Source organism: Barbus barbus (genome assembly GCF_936440315.1).
Source record: "Barbus barbus genome assembly, chromosome: 2".
NCBI lineage: Eukaryota > Metazoa > Chordata > Actinopteri > Cypriniformes > Cyprinidae > Barbus > Barbus barbus.
In genome coordinates this window covers 23862486-23885413 of record NC_136730.1, presented here as the reverse complement: position 1 = coordinate 23885413, position 22928 = coordinate 23862486, and the positions used below count along the sequence as shown (strand labels likewise).

The following is a 22928-nucleotide window of genomic DNA, read 5'->3' as shown; positions in this document are numbered from 1 at the left end:
TGCTCATTTGAAATGTGAGAAAGGGGCTGCCCCCTCTTTCACTAGACATCTGTTCAACAGGCTGATGAGTGTCATCATTACACACAAGAGCGGGATTCATCTTAATGCTTCGATGACCACTTCAGTTACCAGATACCAAACACACGCTTAAATGAACTGAAACACACACTATTAAATGAGCTTTATTTGTGTCATACAGGTGAGTGTACATCTCCTTGTCTGAATGGGGGTTGGTGTGTCCATCCAGACTCCTGTAACTGCACTTTATACCAGGCCACTGGAACACACTGCCAGACAGGTACTGTACTGTGGATCATGTAATTGAATCTCATTTTGAGATTCTTCTCTGAGGTTTGGCATGACAAATAATAGATAAAATGTTTCAGTTCCCAACCTAGGATTTGAGCGAGAAATGACGTGCCGCTCGTGGGGACAATACAACTATGAAACCTTTGATGGACTTTATTACTACTACCCTGGAAAATGCAGCTACACATTACTGAGAGACTGTGAAGACAGCACTCGGTCAAGTGTACATATACAGGTGATATCTTATAATGTTTATAAAAGGATATTTATTTCACTTTAATTTTGATAATTTTCTGTATTATAATAATAACAATAATCAACATTTGCTACAGTACTTTTGTCACCTATAACCACTCAACAACAATGAAAAGAGGGATTCGGCAACACTTGTGGTGAAAAGCGTTTTATTATATTTCAAAAATATCTACAATGGCGTTTCAGCTTAGAAGCCTTCATCAGTGAATATCTACGACATATATATAGCTGTTTACCAGAAAATATGTCCTTTGCCAAATGGTGATTTGTTGCCTTTATTGCCACCTGACAGCTACACTCTCAGAAATAAAGGTACAAAAGTTGTGTCTGGGGCAGCACCTTTTCGAAATGTACTAAATAATTTAGGTACTAATACAGTGTTTACACTTTAGGTACTAAAATGTACCTTTGAATTACTAATACGCACCCTTTAGGGGTAAATAAGGTACAAAGGTGAATTTTTTGAAAAGGTACTGACCCAGTGACAGCTTTTGTACCTTTTTTTTCTGAGGGTGTATTAGCTTTAGATGTGGTTGGTTTTAAGCAGGCTGCTGTTCTCTGCTTTGCATCAGAGATGCCATAAGTGTCTGTGTACTGTGCAGCTCTTGCCTGAGGAAAATATTTATTGGCATTCATAGAGAAAGTGATCTCATTATTATGGTCATTTATTCCCATTACAGTTTAATACAGTAATTACGGCCAGGGCCAAAACAGAATTGGCTTTGTTCTCCCAGACTCACTGATGGGAATCCAGAGGAGGTGAGCTAACTCAGCCAGGAGTTTCTTTAGGCCATTAGCTTAAGTGCCAATATCATTTATCAATGAATTGAAAGGGATGGCCGACAGTAATGCAGATCTTAAGCAGTATTGGCCCGGCTGCTCTGGATAAGAGGACTCCACTCTTTGATGGTGGAGAGGAAGCGTCTTAAGAGCTGCACACTGTATTTGCAGACACTTTATGTTTGTGATAATCTGGTTTGCTTCCGCTCTATTTTAGCACTGGAATTCTTTTTAACTTTAATATGCCAAGATTCTTATATCATGCTTCATTACTTATTACTTATTATCTGCAGGTGCATAATGACCCAGACTGCAGTTCTTTCCCATACTCCTGCACACGTTCAATCAGCCTCTTCCTGCCGTGGGAGGGGGAGATTAGGTTACAGAAATTCAGTGTTACTTTCAAGGGTCAAAGGTAATGAACATTCACATTCAACCACACCCACTGTCACTTAACCTCAACCTGACCTGTGCTATCTCAGTGATTATTTTAAAGAATCTGTTCAATGATTTATGTGTGTGTGTAATTCTGACTGAACATCCTCTCTCTGTAGTGTGCAGCTGCCCCATCACATCCATGATGTTGAGCTGGAGCGCATCTCTGACTACATTGTAGTCTCACAGCCACAGGGTTTCATGCTGGCCTGGCAGGGGCTCACTGGCTCTGTGTACATCAAGATGAGTCCTGAGTTTGTAGGACACACCTGTGGACTTTGTGGCAATTTCAACGCTGACACTCAAGATGACCTGAAGACCAGCTATGGCAAGTTTTACTTGATTTGTTACAGATTCCCTGCATTTGAAAAAAAAAACCTATGTGATAGGAAGGGACAACATCAGCAAGATGAAATTAATTGTCGGATTTTATTTGGCAATATACAAAAATAGTAAATTATTTGAACAGTAAGAAACATGTAATGACAGTGATTTTGTTTATTAACAAATAATTTTTTGACACTTTCACATCATGCCAGTCATTACCTGTGATATACAGTATTGTATATAGCAATTAAAATCAAATCATAATAAATTCTTTGCTCACTTCTTTAGTCAGACAAGTAATATTTTATATTTTTTAAAGTTGTAAATAAAACAAAGATTACTGGAAAAAGTTTTACAAGACAAATTCTGTTTCTTGCATTATGCATCACTTAAATGCATTTATCGCTGCTTTCTGCAGGTGTTTTCACGCAGGATTTGGCTATGTTTGGAAACAGCTGGGCAGAGGAGGAGCCACAGCTGGGCAGGTGTCCTGTTGTTCCCTCTCTTTACCCATCGCCATGTGCCATGCAGGATCCTCGGGTCTTATTGGTACTGCACACAAAAACACACACGCATATACTGTATATTCTTGTCCCACACCAACCAAAGCCTCATTTACCATGATACACCTAGTGAATAAGGACTCTGGTTCTTCACTGCAGAAAGTGGAGGAAGTTTGTACCACCCTACTGAAGGAACCGTTCCAGTCTTGCCATGAGTTTGTCAGTCCATATTCATACATGGCCAGCTGCTCCAATGACCTCTGCCTGTAAGTACTGATATAACACTGAACTACTGATATTACTATACCTACTGGAAAGTTATTAACTTACATTGCAAAACCACTGACATTACTTTCCAAGGTGTAATCCTAAAGATATTTATGCTGTTGATGTTATTGCACTATATAATTTTTATAATCATTTCACATGGTGCAGGTCTGGTCCCAATGGTGATGTTGTGTGCCAGGTTTTCACAGAGTATGCCAGGTCATGTGCCCATGCTGGACATCCGCTGCATAACTGGAGATCACACTTTCCTGTTTGCAGTAGGTTACGTTGCAAATGCACAAATGTGTGAGATGTTTGAGTATATTTTGTCTAGGTGTTAAATATACTGTTAAGTATCTCACACAAATATATTTAGAATTTAATACGTTTTTATTAATAATATGTGAATATATTTTTAAAATAGTCATTTATTCCTATGATAGCAAACCTGATTTTTCCAGTTATTATCATTATTCCAGTTTTCACTGGATTGTTGCACAAGTAACATTTATGCTTATTATAAATTTGAAAATAGTTGCGCTGCCTAATATTTTTGTGGAACCAATGATACATTTTTTCACTATACTTTGATTAATAGAAAGTTAAATATAACAATTTATTTGAAATATAAACATTTTGTAGCAATAATAAATGTCTTTACTGTCACTTGATCAAGTTATACAGTACGTCCTTGCAAATAAAAGTATTAATTTCTTTCTTTTTCAAATTATTTAACAGTTTCTAGAGTGCCGTATTACTTATTTGTTTCTGAAGATATTCACGTTTTATAGTTCATTCAATATATATATAAATGATAATCATGTAAATATAAATCATATAAATATAAATGATAATGATAAAAGTAAAACTTGAGTGCTTTTGCAGTTTGACCATTTAAGTGCAATTTATTTTTTTTTTTCTGAGAGATGCATATTGTGAGAGTATGTTGTTCTTGTCTGTAGGTGTTGATTGCCCCACCGAGCTCCTTTTCAGAGAGTGTATTACCTGCTGTCCCATGCACTGCAAGATCGAACACATGTGTATAGACAGCAAGCTGCAGTGTTTGGATGGCTGCTACTGTCCTGATGGTAGTAACAACACTAAATGAACTAATCACAAGCTGTGTTCATATGTGAATGTTTGAAGATAATGAGATCATTTCACTGTCTCCAGATTTAATCTATGAGAATGGGGTGTGTGTTAAGGCATCAGACTGTCCCTGTGAGCACCATGGCATGCTGTACCCCTCCGGACATGTCATACAGGAAGACTGTAACAACTGGTCAGACACTAAATTATCTTATGCAATGCATACTTGGTTGAATGAAGAAGAATTTATGCTTGGGTTTGCATTAATACATGTATTGATTTTTGTTCTTGTCTCAGCACATGTGTTGGGGGCATGTGGAACTGCACTGAAAACAGCTGCCCAGGTGTTTCTCTTTTTTTATTTACGTCATCATGTCTATTGTAATTGTTTCTCATTTCATTCATTTTCCTCTTTTGAAACCACATTTTCAAACTTCAGTGAGACTAACTGTATCTTATTGCAATTTTATTATTTTTTGATTGCACAGATTTAAGTAAAGCATACATTCTCCCAGCTTCACGTAGTGCTTGCAATTTAATGAAAGACCTTATTCTAGAAGAAATACTTCTCTTTAATAACTCATTCCAACAATTTACTCTGATAACTGAACAATATGTTAATGGAAGGCTCTACCATTCAAAAGTTTAGGGTAAAAATGAAGTTAATACTTTTATTTAGCAAGGATGCATTAAATTGGTTAAATTATTATTATTATTTAACTTTATATTAATCAAAGAATCCTGAAATAAAATGTCACAGTTTTCACAAAAATATTAAGCAGCACAACCATTTTCAACATTGATAATTGTAAAAAATGCCAAAATCAGCATATTAGAATCTTTGTCATCACAGGAGTAAATTGCAAAAAATTATATAAAATTTTAAGAACATTAAAAAATCTTTTTGACCCCAAATGTTTTTTTCTATAGGGGAGTGCTCTGTGACAGGAGATATGTTCTTCCAGTCGTTTGATGGCCGCATTTACACATTTCCTGCTACGTGCCAGTACGTTTTAGCCAAGAGCAGAAACTCGGGCAAATTCACTGTGACCATTCAGAATGCACCCTGTGGAGCCGTAAGTCCCTGTGCACTTTCATGCTCTCCGCACCAACACAAACCTCAAGTATTAGCACACAACAGAGAAGAGACTTAAGGCATGCCAGATGTAGCATGCCAAAGCTTTATTCATCACGTTCCAGAATTGCTCTAGTGTAGTGATCTAAGGAGTAATCTGGAGGCTGGCCTGGAACACAGCTTAAGATTACAGCTTCTAGATTTGTGTGATTATTCAAGCTATTGGCATATTGGCAGTTAGAGTAGCTGTGCTTGTTAGTCTGTTAGTTAAATTAGTTGCTAGAATAGTTAAATTAGTCAGTAGATTAGGCACAAATAATCGCATAGCCTAAAGTTTCAGTTTTTGGGTTGAGATGAAACAAAGTCCTAGATGTGCTTGTACTGTGATTAGACCCTGCTTAGCTTTGACAGATAAAACATGAAATGATACAAAACATGAAGAGATTCTCTCCCTCAAAGCCTTCTTTTCCTGAAGCCCAGACCTGCTGATGCTAAAACTCAACACGCGGAGAGCAGTCTGGTGTATAGTGTCACTGTCTGGACTCTGAACAAGCTATTCTGCTTATCTGAGCCTCTGAATGACAGAGCCAGAGACTTTGTAGTTGCTGATAGAGAGAGAAGAGAGAGCGAGAGATGTATTTCAGTAAAGCGACCGGTGAAAGATCCGCACATAGGCACCTGTTGGTAGCGTCCATCATTTCCTTGAATGGAGCAATTCAGAGTCCGAGTGGTTTATCTCCTGTGAACAGCTCTCAGTAACTCATTCACAAGCATAAATGCTTAATTCCTAAACGACATGATTACTGAATTAGTCCAATTTGAAACAGATAGACCGATAGATCTGTGTCCCTATGCAGACATTCATCCATTGTGTTCGATGCAGTAGTTCTATAGCTGCTGATATTGTGTGTGCTGGTATGGGGCGTTCTGACTCTCTGATTTTGTTTTGCTTTATGTCTGCAGAATCTGGATGGTGCTTGTATTCAGTCAGTCAATCTGATGGTTGATGAAGATCCACGTACTGAGATCACAATGAGCCATAGTGGAGAGGTTTTTCTGGCCAGCCAGTTCAGGATCTCACTGCCGTATTCAGATGGTAATGTACTACAGCTGATGTTAGCATGGAAATTTGCTACAACAACTGCACAAATTTACCATAAAGTACTACCATGGGTTTTAGACATTGACATTGTAGAAAGCACCTTGGAGTAAATACCAAGGAACATGAATTTCAGGTATAATTTTTTAAAATGACTTAATATTACCATGTGATGCTACCCCTTTACCATGGTACGCTCTCAGAAAAAAAGGGTACAAAAGCTCTCACTGGGGTGGTACCTTTTTAAATAGTACACATTTGTACCATATTTATCCTTACAGGGTGCATATTAGTACCTACAATTTAACACCTCCTAAGCGGTGTGATTTTAGCACCGTCCCAGTGACAGCTTTTGTATCTTTTTTTCTGAGAGGGTACTGCCACATACTCTTATATTAGTAGATTAATATATTTCTTTGTTTTGTGCTATTACCTTGAATGTGTTCCTCAGCTGAATCTGCATACAATGCAGACTACATACAGACACATATCGACCACACTGATGTCCATCCATAATGCCTGATTTTGTGTTTTGCTTTTAAAGTAGTTCTCTAAAGGGATAGTTCACACAAAAATGTTGTTAATTTACTCACATTCATGTCTTTCCAAACCTGCATGACTTTCTTTCTTCTGTAGAACAATAAAGAAGATATTTTGAGAAATATAAAATTTGTTTTGTTACCAAAATATCTCCTTTGATGTTTAGCAAAAAAAAAAAAAACGTGTAGGTTTGGAACAAAATGAGGGAAAGTAAATGATGACAATTTTATAGTCCTTCATCCGTTTAATATTGTGGTTTCTTCTCAGATGTGTTTCAGATCCAGGAGCTGTCATCCATGTTTGTTCAGGTGAAGTCATCACAGGGTCTGCGACTGCAGTATAACTGGAGGGAGTTCAGGCTTTACCTGCAGCTGGAGGAGCAGTGGAGAGATGATACTGTGGGGCTCTGCGGAACCTTTAACGGCAACATTCAGGATGACTTCCTGTGGGTTTCACTCTGCTTCCTGCTTTCTTTCGCCCTGTTGTCTGTTTTCAAATTATTCTCCAACATTTCTTCAATTTGTAAGTGAATTTTGTTGATGTGTTACACTAGTGCACCCTCTGGCATGATTGAAAGCACACCATTCTTGTTTGGAAATGCATGGCGTGTGTCTTCAGCATGTGTGCCGTGGCCCAGCTTACCCCAACTTGACCCTTGTGACACACACCAGCAAGCAGGTGGCACATTCACCTTGTAATGCATAACCTTTTTAAGCTTTAGGTTTTGAGGGGATCTGTATGGCTTGAGCGTCTGTCTATGTGATTTCAGCCGCTTATGCAGTGGAGAAGTGTGATGTGCTGACGCAAGAGGTGTTTTCTGCCTGTCATGAGTATGTAAGTCCGGTGGGTTTCCAGCTACAGTGTCGCGCAGATGTCTGCAAATGTGGAGCACCGTGCCTTTGCTCCATCCTCGCTCACTATGCCCGCACCTGCAGGAGACATGGGGTCATCATTGAGTTCCGCTCACACCTGCCTGAGTGTGGTCAGTCTAACACTTACACATGCATTCACTACCATTCAAAAGTTTAGGGTCAGTAAGATTTTTTTTAATGTTTTTGAAAAAAGCATCATATACTCACCAAGTTTGCATTTACTTGATCAAAATACAGTAAAAAATAATATTGTGAAATCTCAATAAAATATAAAATAACAGTGTTCTATTTTAATGTTTTAAAATGTAATTTATTCCTTTGATGGCAAGTTTAATTTTTAGCAGCCATTACTTCAACCTTCAGTCACATGATCTTTCAGAAATCATTCAAATATATTGATTTAGTGCTCAAGAAACCTTTCTTATTATTGTTAATGCTGAAAACAGTTTTGCTGTTTGTGGAAATCACGATACATTTTTGTGATTTTATGATGAATAGAAAGGTAAAGTTTCTATTTGAAATAGAAATCTTTGTAAATGTAAACATTTATATGCGTGTGGCCTATGTGTATGTTTTTGCAGGCATCACGTGTCCGTCTTCTATGGAGTATGGAGTCTGTGTGTCTTCATGTCAGCGTCGCTGCCTGTTTCTGTCTCTCCCTCAGCCGTGTGGCGAGGAGTGTGAGGAGGGTTGCGTGTGCCCGGAAGGAACATACTTCAACATGCATACACACACCTGCGTGCCACGGTAAAAGCTCAAATATAGTCGTATGGACTGCTTTATGGTGCTTTATAATGCTCTTTTGGAGCTTAGAAGACAATCATTACGAACCGTTTCAAAACTATTCTTTGGGTTTGAAACAACACATGGGTGATTAAATTATGACAGAATGTTCATTTTTAATGAACCGTCCCTTCATAACATTTAAAACAGTGCTTATCTATTATATTTGCTGCATAGTTAGAACTGAATGGAGTTCTGAATGAAGGTGCATAAGGGTCATGTTCATCTAATTCTGTCAGTCAAAACACAATGGTATATAAACAGCTTCTGTCCAACACTTCAATTCCACCTTTTTTCTGTTCATGCCTGTTACGTACATAATATTCAATTGTTTTTGTTCACATAGTAGAGGTTATCCATGGACAGTGTCAAGAATTATGAAAGTAACACTGAATTATGAAAGAAAGTCTGAAAAATATGGAAAATCAACACCCTCCTAATTTTTGAACACAAGCTCTGTGACTTAGATCTAGATTGAGTTACTTAGAGTGTGTGAGAGTGAAGTTATTTGCAGTCCTCGTTCAAGCAGGCTGTAAAATGTTATGGACCTGACAACCTCAGGTGTTGTATAACGCTTTTAGCCTCCTCCCCCCAACATGGGTTCACTTCCCTTAAATGTCCCATGTCCCACTGCCACATACTCAGCGTGTGCTAGAGTTACAGCACTCACGCTGGCAGAGGCTGAGAGAAAGTCAGGGACTCGATAGAGGAGGACTTTGGCCTCGTACTCTACTATAGACTCAACCGCTGCACTGTGGCCTGAAGTCTCTCACCTCTAACCCAACTACTGCACTACTTCAACTCTATAAAACAGCTCAGAGAGATTTTATTGTCTCATAAGCCATGTGAGCTGAAACATTGCCATCATCCTCACTCCTTACAGCTGTACATTAAACATCTTGTGGTTGGCTGTGCTGTTATGCAGCATTGTGGCTTTCAGTGTTAGGTTAAGACATTGTGTTAGTTAACTAAACTGTATAGAATTTCAGTTCGATTTTCACCTTGCATATGACATAATTTATTGATTCTGAGTCAGATTATTTTTCTAATATTTTGTGATACAGGAGTGAATGTCCATGCAGTTTTCTTGGTGCTGACTATTCTCCTGGAGATGTGATCTTGACATCATCAGGTGTACAGTAAGATTGTCTTATTCACTCTATCTATCTATCTATCTATCTATCTATCTATCTATCTATCTATCTATCTATCTATCTATCTATCTATCCTGTGTGTTTTTATACATAATAAATAAGCACAGTACACATACATATATTATGCAAACAAAAACTTTTATTTTGAATGCGATTAATCACGATTAATCATTTGACAGCACTATATATGTATATATACAGTGGGTACGGAAAGTATTCAGACCCCCTTATATTTTTCACTCTTTGTTATATTGCAGCCATTTGCTAAAATCATTTAAGTTCATTTTTTTTTTCCTCATTAATGTACACACAGCACCCCATATTGACAGAAAAACACAGAATTGACATTTTTGGAGATTTATTAAAAAAGAAAAACTGAAATATCACATGGTCCTAAGTATTCAGACCCTTTGCTCAGTTTTTAGTAGAAGCACCCTTTTGATCTAATACAGCCATGAGTCTTTTTGGGAAAGATGCAACAAGTTTTTCACACCTGGATTTGGGGATCCCTGGATTTGGGGATCCTCTGCCATTCCTCCTTGCAGATCCTCTCCAGTTCTGTCAGGTTGGATGGTAAACGCTGGTGGAAAGCCATTTTTAGGTCTCTCCAGAGATGCTCAATTTGGTTTAAGTCAGGGCTCTGGCTGGGCCATTCAAGAACAGTCACAGAGTTGTTGTGAAGCCACTCCTTCGTTATTTTAGCTGTGTGCTTAGGGTCATTGTCTTTTGGAAGGTAAACCTTCGGCCCAGTCTGAGGTCCTGAGCACTCTGGAGAAGGTTTTCGTCCAGGATATCCCTGCACTTGGCCGCATTCATCTTTCCTTCGATTGCAACCAGTCGTCCTGTCCCTGCAGCTGAAAAACACCCCCACAGCATGATGCTGCCACCACCATGCTTCACTGTTGGGACTGTATTGGACAGGTGATGAGCAGTGCCTGGTTTTCTCCACACATACTGCTTAGAATTAAGGCCAAAAAGTTATATCTTGGTCTCATCAGACCAGAGAATCTTATTTCTCACCATCTTGTGGTCCTTCAGGTGTTTTTTTGTGTCTTGCATCTTGGCTTCCGTCGGGTCACTCTGCCATAAAGCCCCGACTGGTGGAGGGCTGCAGTGATGGTTGACTTTCTACAACTTTCTCCCATCTCCCGACTGCATCTCTGGAGCTCAGCCACAGTGATCTTTGGGTTCTTCTTTACCTCTCTCACCAAGGTTCTTCTCCCCCGATAGCTCAGTTTGGCCGGACGGCCAGCTCTAAGAAGGGTTCTGGTCGTCCCAAACGTCATCCATTTAAGGATTATGGATGCCACTGTGCTCTTAGGAACCTTAAGTACAGCAGACATTTTTTTGTAACCTTGGACAGATCTGTGCCTTGCCACAATTCTGTCTCTGAGCTCTTCAGGCAGTTACTTTGACCTCATGATTCTCATTTGCTCTGACATGCACTGTGAGCTGTAAGGTCTTATATAGACAGGTGTGTGGCTTTCCTAATCAAGTCCAGTCAGTATAATCAAACACAACTGGACTCAAATGAAGGTGTAGAACCATCTCAAGGATGATCCGAAGAAATGGACAGCACCTGAGTTAAATATATGAGTGTCACAGCAAAGGGTCTGAATACTTGTGACCATGTGATATTTCAGTTTTTCTTTTTTAATAAATCTTCAAAAATGTCAACAATTCTGTGTTTTTCTGTCAATATGGGGTGCTGTGTGTACATTAATGAGGAAAAAAAAATGAACAAACGATTTTAGCAAATGGCTGCAATATAACAAAGAGTGAAAAATTTAAGGGGGTCTGAATACTTTCCGTACCCACTGTATATATACATACACACAGTACAATTTGTATATATATATATTGGTTTGGTGTGTGTGTTTGTGTGTGTATATATATATATTGTGACGAGTCGGCTGCCTCCCCCCCTGTCCATCATCACCACCCCGTCCCGTATTCGCCGCCCTTCACCAGGCTCCCGACGGGAGTGGGTGTGTGAGAGGAGGGGCGCTGAACACCTAGGGCTGGCGGCGTGTGATGAGGCGCACCTGACGTGAATAGAGCCTCATTACCGCCGCCGTTTAAACGCCGAGCGCGCCTCTCCTCGGGAGACCGGTCTCTTCCCCGTGCATGCACGCTGGTGTCCTCGTGGGTCCAGGAAGGGTGCGTCGAGGAGGACTGCCGCACCTGTGAGACGGCTGACGGGCCAGGATGCCGGGCCGTCGAATCCCCCAGAAGTGCCGGGAACCAAGGAGATGGAAGGAGCCGTGCACGAGACGCCGCCGCCACTCGCTCCCGGCCCCGAGAGGGGAGCGCGTGCGGCCACCGGACTCCGCCCCTTCCCTGGACCCTTCCCTTCTGAACACTACCTTCCTGCACAAGCCCCGCGGCACAACGAGGACACCAGATTCCCCGTTTATTTGGACACTTTTTCCCCTTTGGACACTTTATTTTATCCCTTATTGTTTAATAAAAACCTCTCCGAGGCTTGACGCCACGCCCACTGTGTCTGTCGTTGGCTCCTCCCGCCACAATATATATATATATATACTGTATGTGTGTGTGTGTGTGTGTGTGTGTGTATATATATATATATATATATATATATATATATACAGGTGCTGGTCATAAAATTAGAATATCATGAAAAAGTTGATTTATTTCAGTAATATCATTCAAAAAGTCAAACTTGTATATTAGATTCATTCATTACACACAGACTGATATATTACTAAAGAGGCTGCCTGTTCACAGAGCTCTGTGTCCAAGCACATTAATAGAGAGGCGAAGGGAAGGACAAGATGTGGTAGAAAAAAGTGTACAAGCAATAAGGATAACCGCACCCTGGAGAGGATTGTGGAAAAAAACCCATTCAAAAATGTGGGGGAGATTCACAAAGATGTCACATTCCTTGTGTCAAGCCACTGTTGAACAAGAGACAGCGTCAGAAGCGTCTTGACTGGACTGCTGCTGAGTGGTCCAAAGTTATGTTCTCTGATGAAAGTAAATTTTGCATTTCCTTTGGAAATCAAGGTCCCAGAGTCTGGAGGAAGAGAGGAGAGGCACATAATCCACGTTGCTTGAGGTCCAGTGTAAAGTTTCCACAGTCATTGATGGTTTGGGGTGCCATGTCATCTGCTGGTGTTGGTCCATTGTGTTTTCTGAGGTCCAAGGTCAACACAGCCGTCTACCAGGAAGTTTTAGAGCACTTCATGCTTCCTGCTGCTAACCAACTTTATGGAGATGCAGATTTAATTTTCCAACAGGACTTGGCACCTGCACACACTGCCAAAGCTACCAGTACCTGGTTTAAGGACCATGGTATCCCTGTTCTTGATTGGCCAGCAAACTTGCCTGACCTTAACCCCATAGAAAACCTATGGGGTATTGTGAAGAGGAAGATGCAATACGCCAGACCCAACAATTCAGAAGAGCTGAAGGCCACTATCAGAGCAACATGAGCTCTCATAACACCTGAGCAGTGCCACAGACTGATCGACTCCATGCCACGCTGCATTGCTGCAGTAATCCAGGCCAAAGGAGCCCCAACTGTACATGCTCATACTTTTCATGTTCATACTTTTCAGTTGGCCAACATTTCTAAAAATATTTTTTTTGCATTGGTCTTAATTGATATTCTAATTTTCTGAGATACTGAATTTGGGACTTTCATTAGTTGTCAGTTATAATCATCAAAATTAAAGGAAATAAACATATATCAGTAAAAATATAGTATAAATATATCAGTCTGTGTGTAATGAATGAATCTAATATACAAGTTTCACTTTTTGAATGGTATTACTGAAATAAATCAACTTTTTCATGATATTCTAATTTTATGACCAGCACCTGTATACTGTGTGTGTGTGTGTGTGTGTATATATATATATATATATATATATATATATATATTTTTTTATTTTTTTTTTTCTTTAAGGTATCACAGCAGCCTAGTACAATAGACTCACTGCCTTACATCAGTTAAAATCTTTTTTTACGATCTACAGAATTTGCCAAGATGGAAAACTTGTTTCCCAGAGCTCAATTATTGGTGAGTGTTGTGTTTCAGCCTTATGTCATTTATCTGTGTGAAACTCTTTGAATGTCTGTAGTGTTTGCAGTTTGTTTGAATTTTCATATCTACCGTGCTGGAGTTCAGTGTGTGTTCTCTCTTTTCTCTCAGATACCCTGTGCCCACCAGGGCAGTTTTATGAGGACTGTGGGAACCGAGTAGATGGCCACTCGGCCAATAAAGGTTTAGCCTGTGAACAGACCTGTGAGTCGTATTTGCTCAACCTCACCTGCTCCACTCATGAGCCGTGTGTGCCTGGCTGCGTCTGTCCTGCAGGGTGAGTGAGGTCTTTGTTGTCTTCATTCTTGTGTCTGTTGTCACTTACAAAATCATACTATGGCAGACCATATTCCTATACCAGTGGCAACTGGAGCCTCGCAATATTTACAAATGACAGTAGGCAAGAGACAAGATTATAAACGCTAAACTGAATGCATTACGAAAGACTGTGTTGAACACTGTCAGTTCAAAGGTTTGGGATCAGTTCAATTTTTTTTGTAAAACTTTTATAATGTTACAAAAGATTTGGTCACACTTTATTTTAAGCTCCAATTCTTGCTATTAACAAACCATTAACAATGACTTTTCCCTCAATAAACTCCTAGTTTGCTGCTTATTAATAGTTTGTAAGGTAGTTGTTAAGTTTTTTTTTTTTATTGGGTATGATTAGGGATGTAGAATATAGTCATGCAGAATATCTGCTTTATAAGTACTAATAAACAGCCAATGTTATTAATAGGCATGCTAATAATCAACTAGTTAATAGTGACAGTTTGGTTCCTATACTAAAATGTTACCTAAGATTTTTATTTCAAATGCTGCTGTTCTTTCACCAATCCTGAAAAACGTACCAGGTTACGTATGTAACCCAGGTTCCCTGAAGGGAACGAGAGCTACGCCCGAAGACGCTATGGGAACGCCATCAGCGTAACCGGCGCTCTGAATATTTTATACAACAGTCTAATGGATGGGCGAGGCGTCACGGGCGGGGTGACGTCACGACCAGGAAGTATATAAGCACGTGCGGCGGAGCCGGCATCAGCTTCAAGTCATGAAGCAAGCGCTGGCAGGGATGCCGGAAGTGTGGCTCGGGACGTAGCTCTCGTTCCCTTCAGGGAACCTGGGTTACATACGTAACCTGGTACGTTCCCTTCCAGGAACTTCGAGCTACGTCCGAAGACGCTATGGGAACGCAATACCAACGCCGCCAGACTGACAAGTCCCTGCCTGGTGTCAGGCTGAAAGGACGGAGGAGCCTGGAGTGGCTCTGATGTCGAGGTTGTAAAACCTGGCGAATGTCAGGGGCGTGGACCACCCAGCAGCGTTGCAGATGTCTTGCATGGAGACACCTGCCCAGAAGGCCTTGGAGGCCGCCACACCTCGCGTTGAGTGCGCTCCGACTCCCGACAGCGGGGGACGCTCAGAGGCCTCGTACGCCAGTTTGATGGCATCCACCATCCCCCTACTAAGAGTGGGCTTCGTAACAGGAAGACCCCTCTTAGGCGGACCAAAGCACTCGAGCAGCTGGTCCGTCTTTCTCCACAGCCATTCTGTGGATGTATGCGTCCAGTGCTCACACTGGACACATACAGTTGTGCCTTTCCTGGTCGGGCTCCCTGAAGGGAGGAGGACAGAAGGCCTGGAGTACGACCGGCTGTGGTACGACCGTCAGAACCTTCGGTATGCACCCCACACGGGGGTAGAGGAAGACTTTCGCCGAACCGGGCGCAAAGTCAGTATGCGAAGGGGCCACAGATAGGGCCTGGAGGTCACTCACCCTCCTCAGAGAGGTGGTCGCCAGCAGAAAGACGGTCTTGATGGTGAGGAGTCTATCAGTTATCTCCCCGAGAGGCTCAAAGGGTGCTCTGCACAGAGCCTCTAGTACCACAGCCAGGTCCCACGTGGGGACACGGGGTCGTACAGGCGGCCTCAGCCTCAGCGCACCGCGGAGGAAACGTGTAACCAGGGGGTGTCTGCCCACTGACTGGCCACCGATAAGGGCGTGGTACGACGAGATAGCTGCCACGTAGACCTTAATAGTGGAGTGGGTTAACCCTGCGGAGAAGCGGGCCTGCAGGAACTCCAGAACTGCGCGGATCGGGCAGTTGACTGGGTCGAGCTGGCGGTCCCCGCACCATGAAGTGAAGAGTTTCCACTTCAAGGCGTACAGTTTCCTCGTAGAGGGAGCTCTGGATTGGAGGATGGTCTCGACAACCTCGGTTGACAGACCGGAAGCTATGAGTTGTGCCCCCTCAGGGGCCACACCCACAGCCTCCAGCACTCCGGGCGGGGGTGCACAAGGGTGCCCCCGGCCTGTGAGAGGAGATCGCTCCTGATCGGTACCGGCCACGGGGTGCCGTCGAGGAGGGAAATCAGATCCGAGAACCATACTCGGCCCGGCCAGAACGGTGCTACTAACAGTAGGCTTACCGCGTCCCGGCGCACTCTCGCCAAAACTCCCGGGAGCAGAGCGATCGGGGGGAAGGCGTACAGACGAAGCCTCGGCCAGGTCTGTACCATAGCATCCAGTCCCAGAGGCGCTGGAGGAGCTAGAGAGAACCAAAGGGGACATTGCGCCGACTCTCGAGTCGCAAAGAGGTCCACCTGTGCTTGGCCAAAAACCTTCCAAATCTGCTTCACCACCTGGGGGTGAAGCATCCATTCCCCGGGCCTCGGCCCCTGTCTCGACAGGACGTCTGCTCCGATGTTGAGATACCCAGGAATGTGCACAGCTCTCAATGATAGGAGCTTGCCCTGGGACCACACAAGGATCTGGTGTGCCAGCTTGTACAAGGGGCGCGATCGCAGACCTCCTTGGTGGTTGATGTAAGAGACCACTGCCGTGCTGTCGGTGCGGACCAGCACGTGGCGATCTCTCAGGTCTGGGAGGAAGTGCTTGAGAGCACGGAACACAGCTAGGATCTCTAGCCAGTTGATATGCCACGTCAGGTGGCGACCACTCCACAGACCGCGGGCAGGGTGGCCACTCATGACCGCACCCCAACCGGTGAGGGAAGCGTCCGTCGCTAGCGAGACGCGGCGACAAGGAGCTCCCAGCACCGGGCCCTGGGACAAGAACCAGGGTTTCCTCCACATGTCTAAGGCACGGATGCAGCGCCGTGATACCTTGACAGCGCGGAGCGAGTTTCCCCTCAGGGAGACCCCCCTGGTCTTGAGCCACCACTGTAGGGGCCTCATGTACAGCAGGCCAGAAGGAATCACGCTGGACGCAGCTGCCATGAGCCCAAGCAGCCTCTGAAACTGCTTGACAGTGAATGGCTGGCCTTCTCGCACTCTCCTGACTGCCGTGAGGATCGACTCGATCCGAGCAGGGGTCAAACGAGCCTGCATCGTGGTCGAATCCCACACCACGCCTAGATAAGTGGTTCTCTGAGCTGGAGAAAGCACACTCTTTTTGGCGTTTAGTCTTAACCCCAAGTCTTTCATGTGGGCAAGAACGACATCTCGATGCCGAGCTGCCAATTGCTCTGATTGAGCAAGGATCAACCAATCGTCGATATAGTTTAGTATGCGGATGCCTTGCAGTCGCAACGGGACCAGGGCCGCATCCACACACTTGGTGAAAGTGCGGGGTGAGAGTGCTAGGCCGAAGGGAAGAACCCGATATTGGTACGCTTTGCCCCCGAAAGCGAACCTCAGGAACTTCCTGTGAGAGGGAAGGATGGACACATGGAAATAGGCGTCTTTGAGGTCTATCGTGACAAACCAGTCCTCGGACCTGATTTGAGACACGATCTGCTTGACCGTCAGCATCTTGAACTTCAGCGGTCTGACTGAGAGGTTCAAGAGACGCAAGTCCAGTATGGGCCTCAGCCCTCCACCCCTCTTCGGGACAATGAAGTACCGGCTGTAGAAGCCGGTGTACACTGCGTGAGGTGGAACCAACTCTATGACTTCCTTTTTCAGCAAAGTGTTGACTTCCTGTTCCAGGACCAGGGCCTGCTCGGGGCGGACCGTAGTCACACAGGCCCCGTTGAACCGCGGGGTGGCCCATCGAACTGGATGGAATAGCCAGCCTCTACCGTCCGCAGGACCCAGAGAGACACGTTCGGCAGCCATTGCCAGGCTGCCAAACGATCTACTAAGGGAATCAGTCTCTCGAGACTGACCTCTGGTGTTAGAGAAGCGGCCAGACCGCTGTCTTGCTGCGGCGCACCGACAGGAGACGCGTAATCTGGCGGCTGAGGCGAGTTCCTCAGGCCCGCTGAAGTCACAGGCGGTAGAACCTGAGAATAACGCTCGCTGGGACCTGCTGTGCCCTGGAACTGCAGGGTTGGCAGACAAATCCCCGGAGGGCACCGAGGGGAGACGGTCACCGTGAGCTGCGGTGTAAGCCGCTCCACCCCAGTAGGGGTCGTCCTCCGTAGTCCTGGGGCTCGCCCGTCAGGACATCTGAACGAACCAGAGAGACACATTCGGCAGCTCGCTGTCCAACGAGCTACTAAGGGAATCAGTCTCTCGAGACTGACCTCTGGTGTCAGAAAAGCGGCCAGACCGCTGCCTCACTGCGGCGCACCGACAGGAGACGCGTAATCTGGCGGCTGAGGCGAGTTTCTCAGGCCCGCTGAAATCACAGGCGGAAGAACCTGAGAGCAACACTCGCTGGGACCTGCTGTGCCCTGGAACTGCAGGGTTGACAGACAAATCCCCGGAGAGCACCTGAGGGGAAACGGTCACCGTGTGCCAAGGTGTAAGCCGCTCCACCCCAGTAGGGGTCGCCCTCCGTGGTCCTGGGGCTCGCCCGTCAGGACCTGTTGCGCGAGGAGCTGGTATGCGGAGGAGGCTGCGCCCGCCCAGCAGCCACCTGAATTTCGAGAGCACGCATACCATCTGCCCTCAAAGATTCCACCCGCGATCTCAACACCTCGGTGGAGATCGGGGGAAACTGAAGGCTCTTGTGGCTCCTCACACTGGGGCGAGAGAGGCGGCGAAACCTCGTCAACGCTCGTCCCTTTTCCTCGGAGGACGTAGCGTCAAGCCCTCGTCTCGGGGGGAAGAGTACCGCTTCCGAACCGCGAGACGGGGCGCCAGATCTGGTGGATACGGGAGAAGATCTTTTCTTTTCTTTTCTCTTCTCTTCTATATGCCCGCCAGCCAGATCAGCCTTTTTTTTCCTACGAGCCCAACGAGCGCAGCCGCCGCTCTGCCTCGGCAGAGTGGGGCAGGCTTTATTTGTGCTTGCGCAACACTAGAGTTTACAACGCTCATCACCGTCTTTCTCATCCACCTCCTCAGTAGGAAGACAAGCGGGGCGTCGAGCCCTCTCTCTGGGGGAAGAGAACCGCTTCCGAGCACAGAGAGCGGGCGCTGGATCTGATGATCCATATGCGAGCCGCGCGAGCGCAGCCACCGCTCTGATTTTGCAAAAGCGGGACCGACAGCGCGCTTGGAGAGCTCGCTATACATTGGAGCGGCGGAGGCGGCGAAAACCTCGTCAACGCTCATCTCATCAACCTCCTCGGAGGAAGAGAGATGAAGCGTCGAGCCCTCGTCTCTGGGGAAAGAGAACCGCTTCCGCACCGAGAGACGGGGCGCCAGATCTGGCGAATACGGGAGGAGATAGGGACATGCCCGTCTGACTCTCGCCAGCCAGATCAGCCTGCGAGCCCCACGCGTGCAGCCGCCGCTCTGCCTCGGCAGCAGCGGGGCCAACACCGCGTGGGGAGCCGCTCACAGTGCAGGCAATCGGCTCCCTCAAGAGCCGATGCCGCACCCAAGCAGACCACGCACAGGTTGTGTGTGTGTCCCCACTCGTGATGTAACGAGAGCAAGGACTAACACACCACCTGAAACGCGATCTGAGATCGCCCCTAGTCTTTGCCTTAGCTTTAGGCATGTTCTCCTAAGTTTCTGAGACAGACAACACCAAATAAGACTCACAAGACAAAGAATCAGACTGACAACACACAGAGCGCTTGCTGAATGACAGAAAGCTGATGCCGGCTCCGCCGCACGTGCTTATATACTTCCTGGTCGTGACGTCACCCCGCCCGTGATGCCTCGCCCATCCATTAGACTGTTGTATAAAATATTCAGAGCGCCGGTTACGCTGATGGCGTTCCCATAGCGTCTTCGGACGTAGCTCGAAGTTCCTGGAAGGGAATCTAATTTTCCCAAAAAAAAAAAAAAAAAGAACTACAAGAGTAATAAGAAATTTCCTATTGTTTTCTGCAATAAGAAATGTTTCTAGAGCAACATTTCAGCATATTAGAATGATTTCTGAAGACTCAAGTAATATCTGTTCTGTTGAAAATTCAGCTTTGCTATCAGAGGAATAAATTACATTTTAAAGTATATAAAATGGAAAATAGTTACTTTATTTTAAAGTAACTTTATTTTAATAATATTTACCAGTATTACTGTTTTTATTGTTAGAAGAACTGGCTGTTTGTTGCAAAGTCTTGCTCATTTGAGAGCTCACCCAGTCATCTCACAGAGAAAATGAGCTTCCAGACAGGACACAAATACATAGATCAAAAACAAGCATGTCCAAAGGGACTCAAAATGTCAAAATGGAAAACTGTCATAGAACAGGGGTGAGTTGGCTGTATATATACACCTTATGTGCTTGTTAAGTTGATTAGCTGACGAGCTGCACCTGGGCCAGACTGATTATCTGATCATACTCCTCCCGAACCTTGTTAATAAAACATAATTTGTCATCAATTAGTTTATTAATCCCCAGCCCTGTGTTATTAATTATCTAGTTAAGTCTCCCCCTTCATAGGCCCTGTGTTTCCCTGCCTCTGTGTTCGATCTTATTGTCATTCTATCATCATTCAGTGTGAATTCAATGTCTCCAGCGATTCCTGAGTTTGTTCATTAAAAGTTTATGTTTGAAAGAAGTTCCTCGCCCCGTTTCCCTGTTCCTGAGTGAGTTGTGACATTTAGATCCTACAATTCATATAGATTTTTCTCTATTAAAATAAAAGATACAAGTACTGTATATGTAGTGGATTCCTTGTGTCCATTAAATCCTACACACATTTACAATACAGATAAAATATAGTATAGATAAAACATAATACATAGACATAAATATAAAAGTGTTAATTAAACAAATTCATGCTATATGGGTTTTTGATGTAATTTATTGTGAAGGCACTTGAAAGTTTACCATGGTATAATGGTAGCATGTCCAAAAAACATGGGACTATCATGGTGCTAATTATTACATTTGAGTTTTAATGTGTAATGTGTTAATTGCTTTTGGTGTCATCTATTCAATGTTTCCCAGATGCATTTTACACTTTTACAAGACTCTTGAAATTTTGTTTGTTTATTCTTCGTCTGTATTAGTAATTTAATTTTTATATATTTAAAAGGTTAGATGTTTCCGTGTTTGTGTGTGGTGTAGAGGATTTAGCAGGTGAATGGCTGTATGTGTATTTACGTGTGTGATGGGGCAGTGATCCATGGCTAAGCTTAGTGGGTGGAATCGCCCGAGTAGCATCAGGAACTACTCATTTTCATTACACATGCATACATTGGGATTTTTTAGCTTATCTGTGTCACATAATTTTCTTAATCAAATTCCATTAAGATATTTTCTCCACATAATTAAAAACCGGGCAGATGCAGACCACTGACATTCCAAGCAAAGTATTGTAGATTTTCAGAAGCGCACAAACTCCCAGGTGCACTTTCACGGACAGATGGCATTCTGCTCTACATGTTGAGGTCTCACTCGGATGGTGTCTGCCGGAGCAGGTGATGATGTCGATACAGATCAGTTAAAGGGTCTCCGCTGACTCAGTGGGAACCTTTGCTGCTGTCTACCGCAGGTGAAAAGAGTTCTTTGTCGTTCAACTCCACTTCCCCCTCTTTTCTCCCCCTCGCGTCACGTTCCCACTAAAGGAGCCTCAGAGAGCACGACTCTTGCTCTATAGATGGATTTTTGTCATCTGATACATTTAATGCCAGTGTCTACACAAGCAAACTGAGGTTAAGTGCCATATCACAAGCTTAACTTCCTAAAGCCATCCTCAGCCATAACAGCATGATAAGACCTCGTCTCAGTTATCCTTTTACCAACACCAGCAAGAGAGAGTCTGGGAATATGCCATGTTCTGTTGTTTTTTTTTACATTTATTTGTGAAAAAATGTTGATCTAAAGCAGCTCATATTTCTTTCACGACCTTTTTGATTTTGTTGCTGCGGTTGATTGGAGTGTGTGCTGAATGCTTTCTTCTCCGAGATTAATTGCTGTTGATTTTCTCTTTCTTTTGTGCATTTGATAGATTTGTTTTAAATAATTATTATCTTTAGACTTGTTTCTGAGGTTTGGATGAGTATAACACTTGGTTTGTGAATGCTCAGACATTGCCAGCGCTGAATTACAAAGGCAATCTAATACTCTCACTACAAAGGGAAAAATTCAGTCACGTAGTGAAAGGCCTGTGAGGTTACGGATGTATCTTGAGAGCAACTAGAGTCTCCACTGCACACAGAGGGGATGTGATATTTTAGATGGCTGTGTGTGTGTGATTCACCTTCTTCTGACTTATTGACCTTTTAAACAGAAAAACATTAGTCAAGAGCATCATGGGAAAGAAATATCATGGCTGAGATTCTGTCATGAGTGTTTAATAAATTCCTGCAACTCGATAGTTTGGCATCTGGGCTGGTGTAAATATGGCACAAAGGCCCCTTATGCCACTATGTGAAGTAGTGATGAGATTATTGATAAGTCTGGAAATGATTAACGTGCCATATGTGATCTAACATCATTATAGTTGTGTGCTGTAGTAGCAGCAAGATGTTGAATATATGATATAAATTAACAACAGCAATGTCCACAATGGGTGGCAAACTCTTATTTGGATAGAGAGTCGGACTTCTAACCCAAAGGTCACGGGTTCGAGTCTCAGGTCCAGCAGGGATTGTAGGTGGTGGGAGTGAATGTGCAGCGCTCTCTCCACCTTCAATACCACGACTGAGGCACCGATCCCCCAACTGCTCCCTCACAGTGTGTGTGCACTTGGATGGGTTAAATGCAGAGCACAAATACCGAGTATGGGTCAACATACTTGGCCACACATCATGTCCTTTCCTTTACACTGCAAAAAAAAAAAAAAAAACTATAATCAAGACACATTTGAGAAGCAAAATGAAAAAAAAAAAAACGTTTTCCCTCTAAATTAATTTTAATTTTAGCTGTATATTGTTTAATTTTATTCTTGTTTTAGGTGTAGACTGTATATCATTTAGGACAAGACTATATATAATGTCATTTTGCATTTCAAGTAAATGCATCTTGATTTAATAATGTTTACATATTTTTAATTGTACTACAATTCGCCTCATGTGGGCAAATTTTTTGTGTGTTGGTCAAACCTTAGTGTAAGTTA

The 22928-nt window shown here is 43.6% G+C and overlaps 1 protein-coding gene across 1 annotated transcript in view; it reads left to right on the top strand.

Annotated features, from left to right (window-relative positions):
- The window catches only part of LOC306881337 (otogelin-like), a gene marked incomplete at both ends in the record, with an annotated part of 50870 nt that overhangs the window by 7113 nt on the left and 20829 nt on the right, over window positions 1-22928 (top strand). The window contains 19 exons of the mRNA XM_079435382.1: window positions 200-298; window positions 387-544; window positions 1638-1759; window positions 1899-2107; window positions 2525-2655; window positions 2769-2875; window positions 3045-3154; window positions 3839-3964; window positions 4050-4158; window positions 4263-4309; window positions 4896-5041; window positions 6004-6136; window positions 6947-7124; window positions 7233-7357; window positions 7449-7661; window positions 8133-8298; window positions 9399-9473; window positions 13493-13536; window positions 13669-13834. Of these exons, the coding sequence (XP_079291508.1) occupies window positions 200-298; window positions 387-544; window positions 1638-1759; window positions 1899-2107; window positions 2525-2655; window positions 2769-2875; window positions 3045-3154; window positions 3839-3964; window positions 4050-4158; window positions 4263-4309; window positions 4896-5041; window positions 6004-6136; window positions 6947-7124; window positions 7233-7357; window positions 7449-7661; window positions 8133-8298; window positions 9399-9473; window positions 13493-13536; window positions 13669-13834 (2464 nt within the window). The remainder of the gene's footprint in view (window positions 1-199; window positions 299-386; window positions 545-1637; window positions 1760-1898; window positions 2108-2524; window positions 2656-2768; window positions 2876-3044; window positions 3155-3838; window positions 3965-4049; window positions 4159-4262; window positions 4310-4895; window positions 5042-6003; window positions 6137-6946; window positions 7125-7232; window positions 7358-7448; window positions 7662-8132; window positions 8299-9398; window positions 9474-13492; window positions 13537-13668; window positions 13835-22928) is intronic.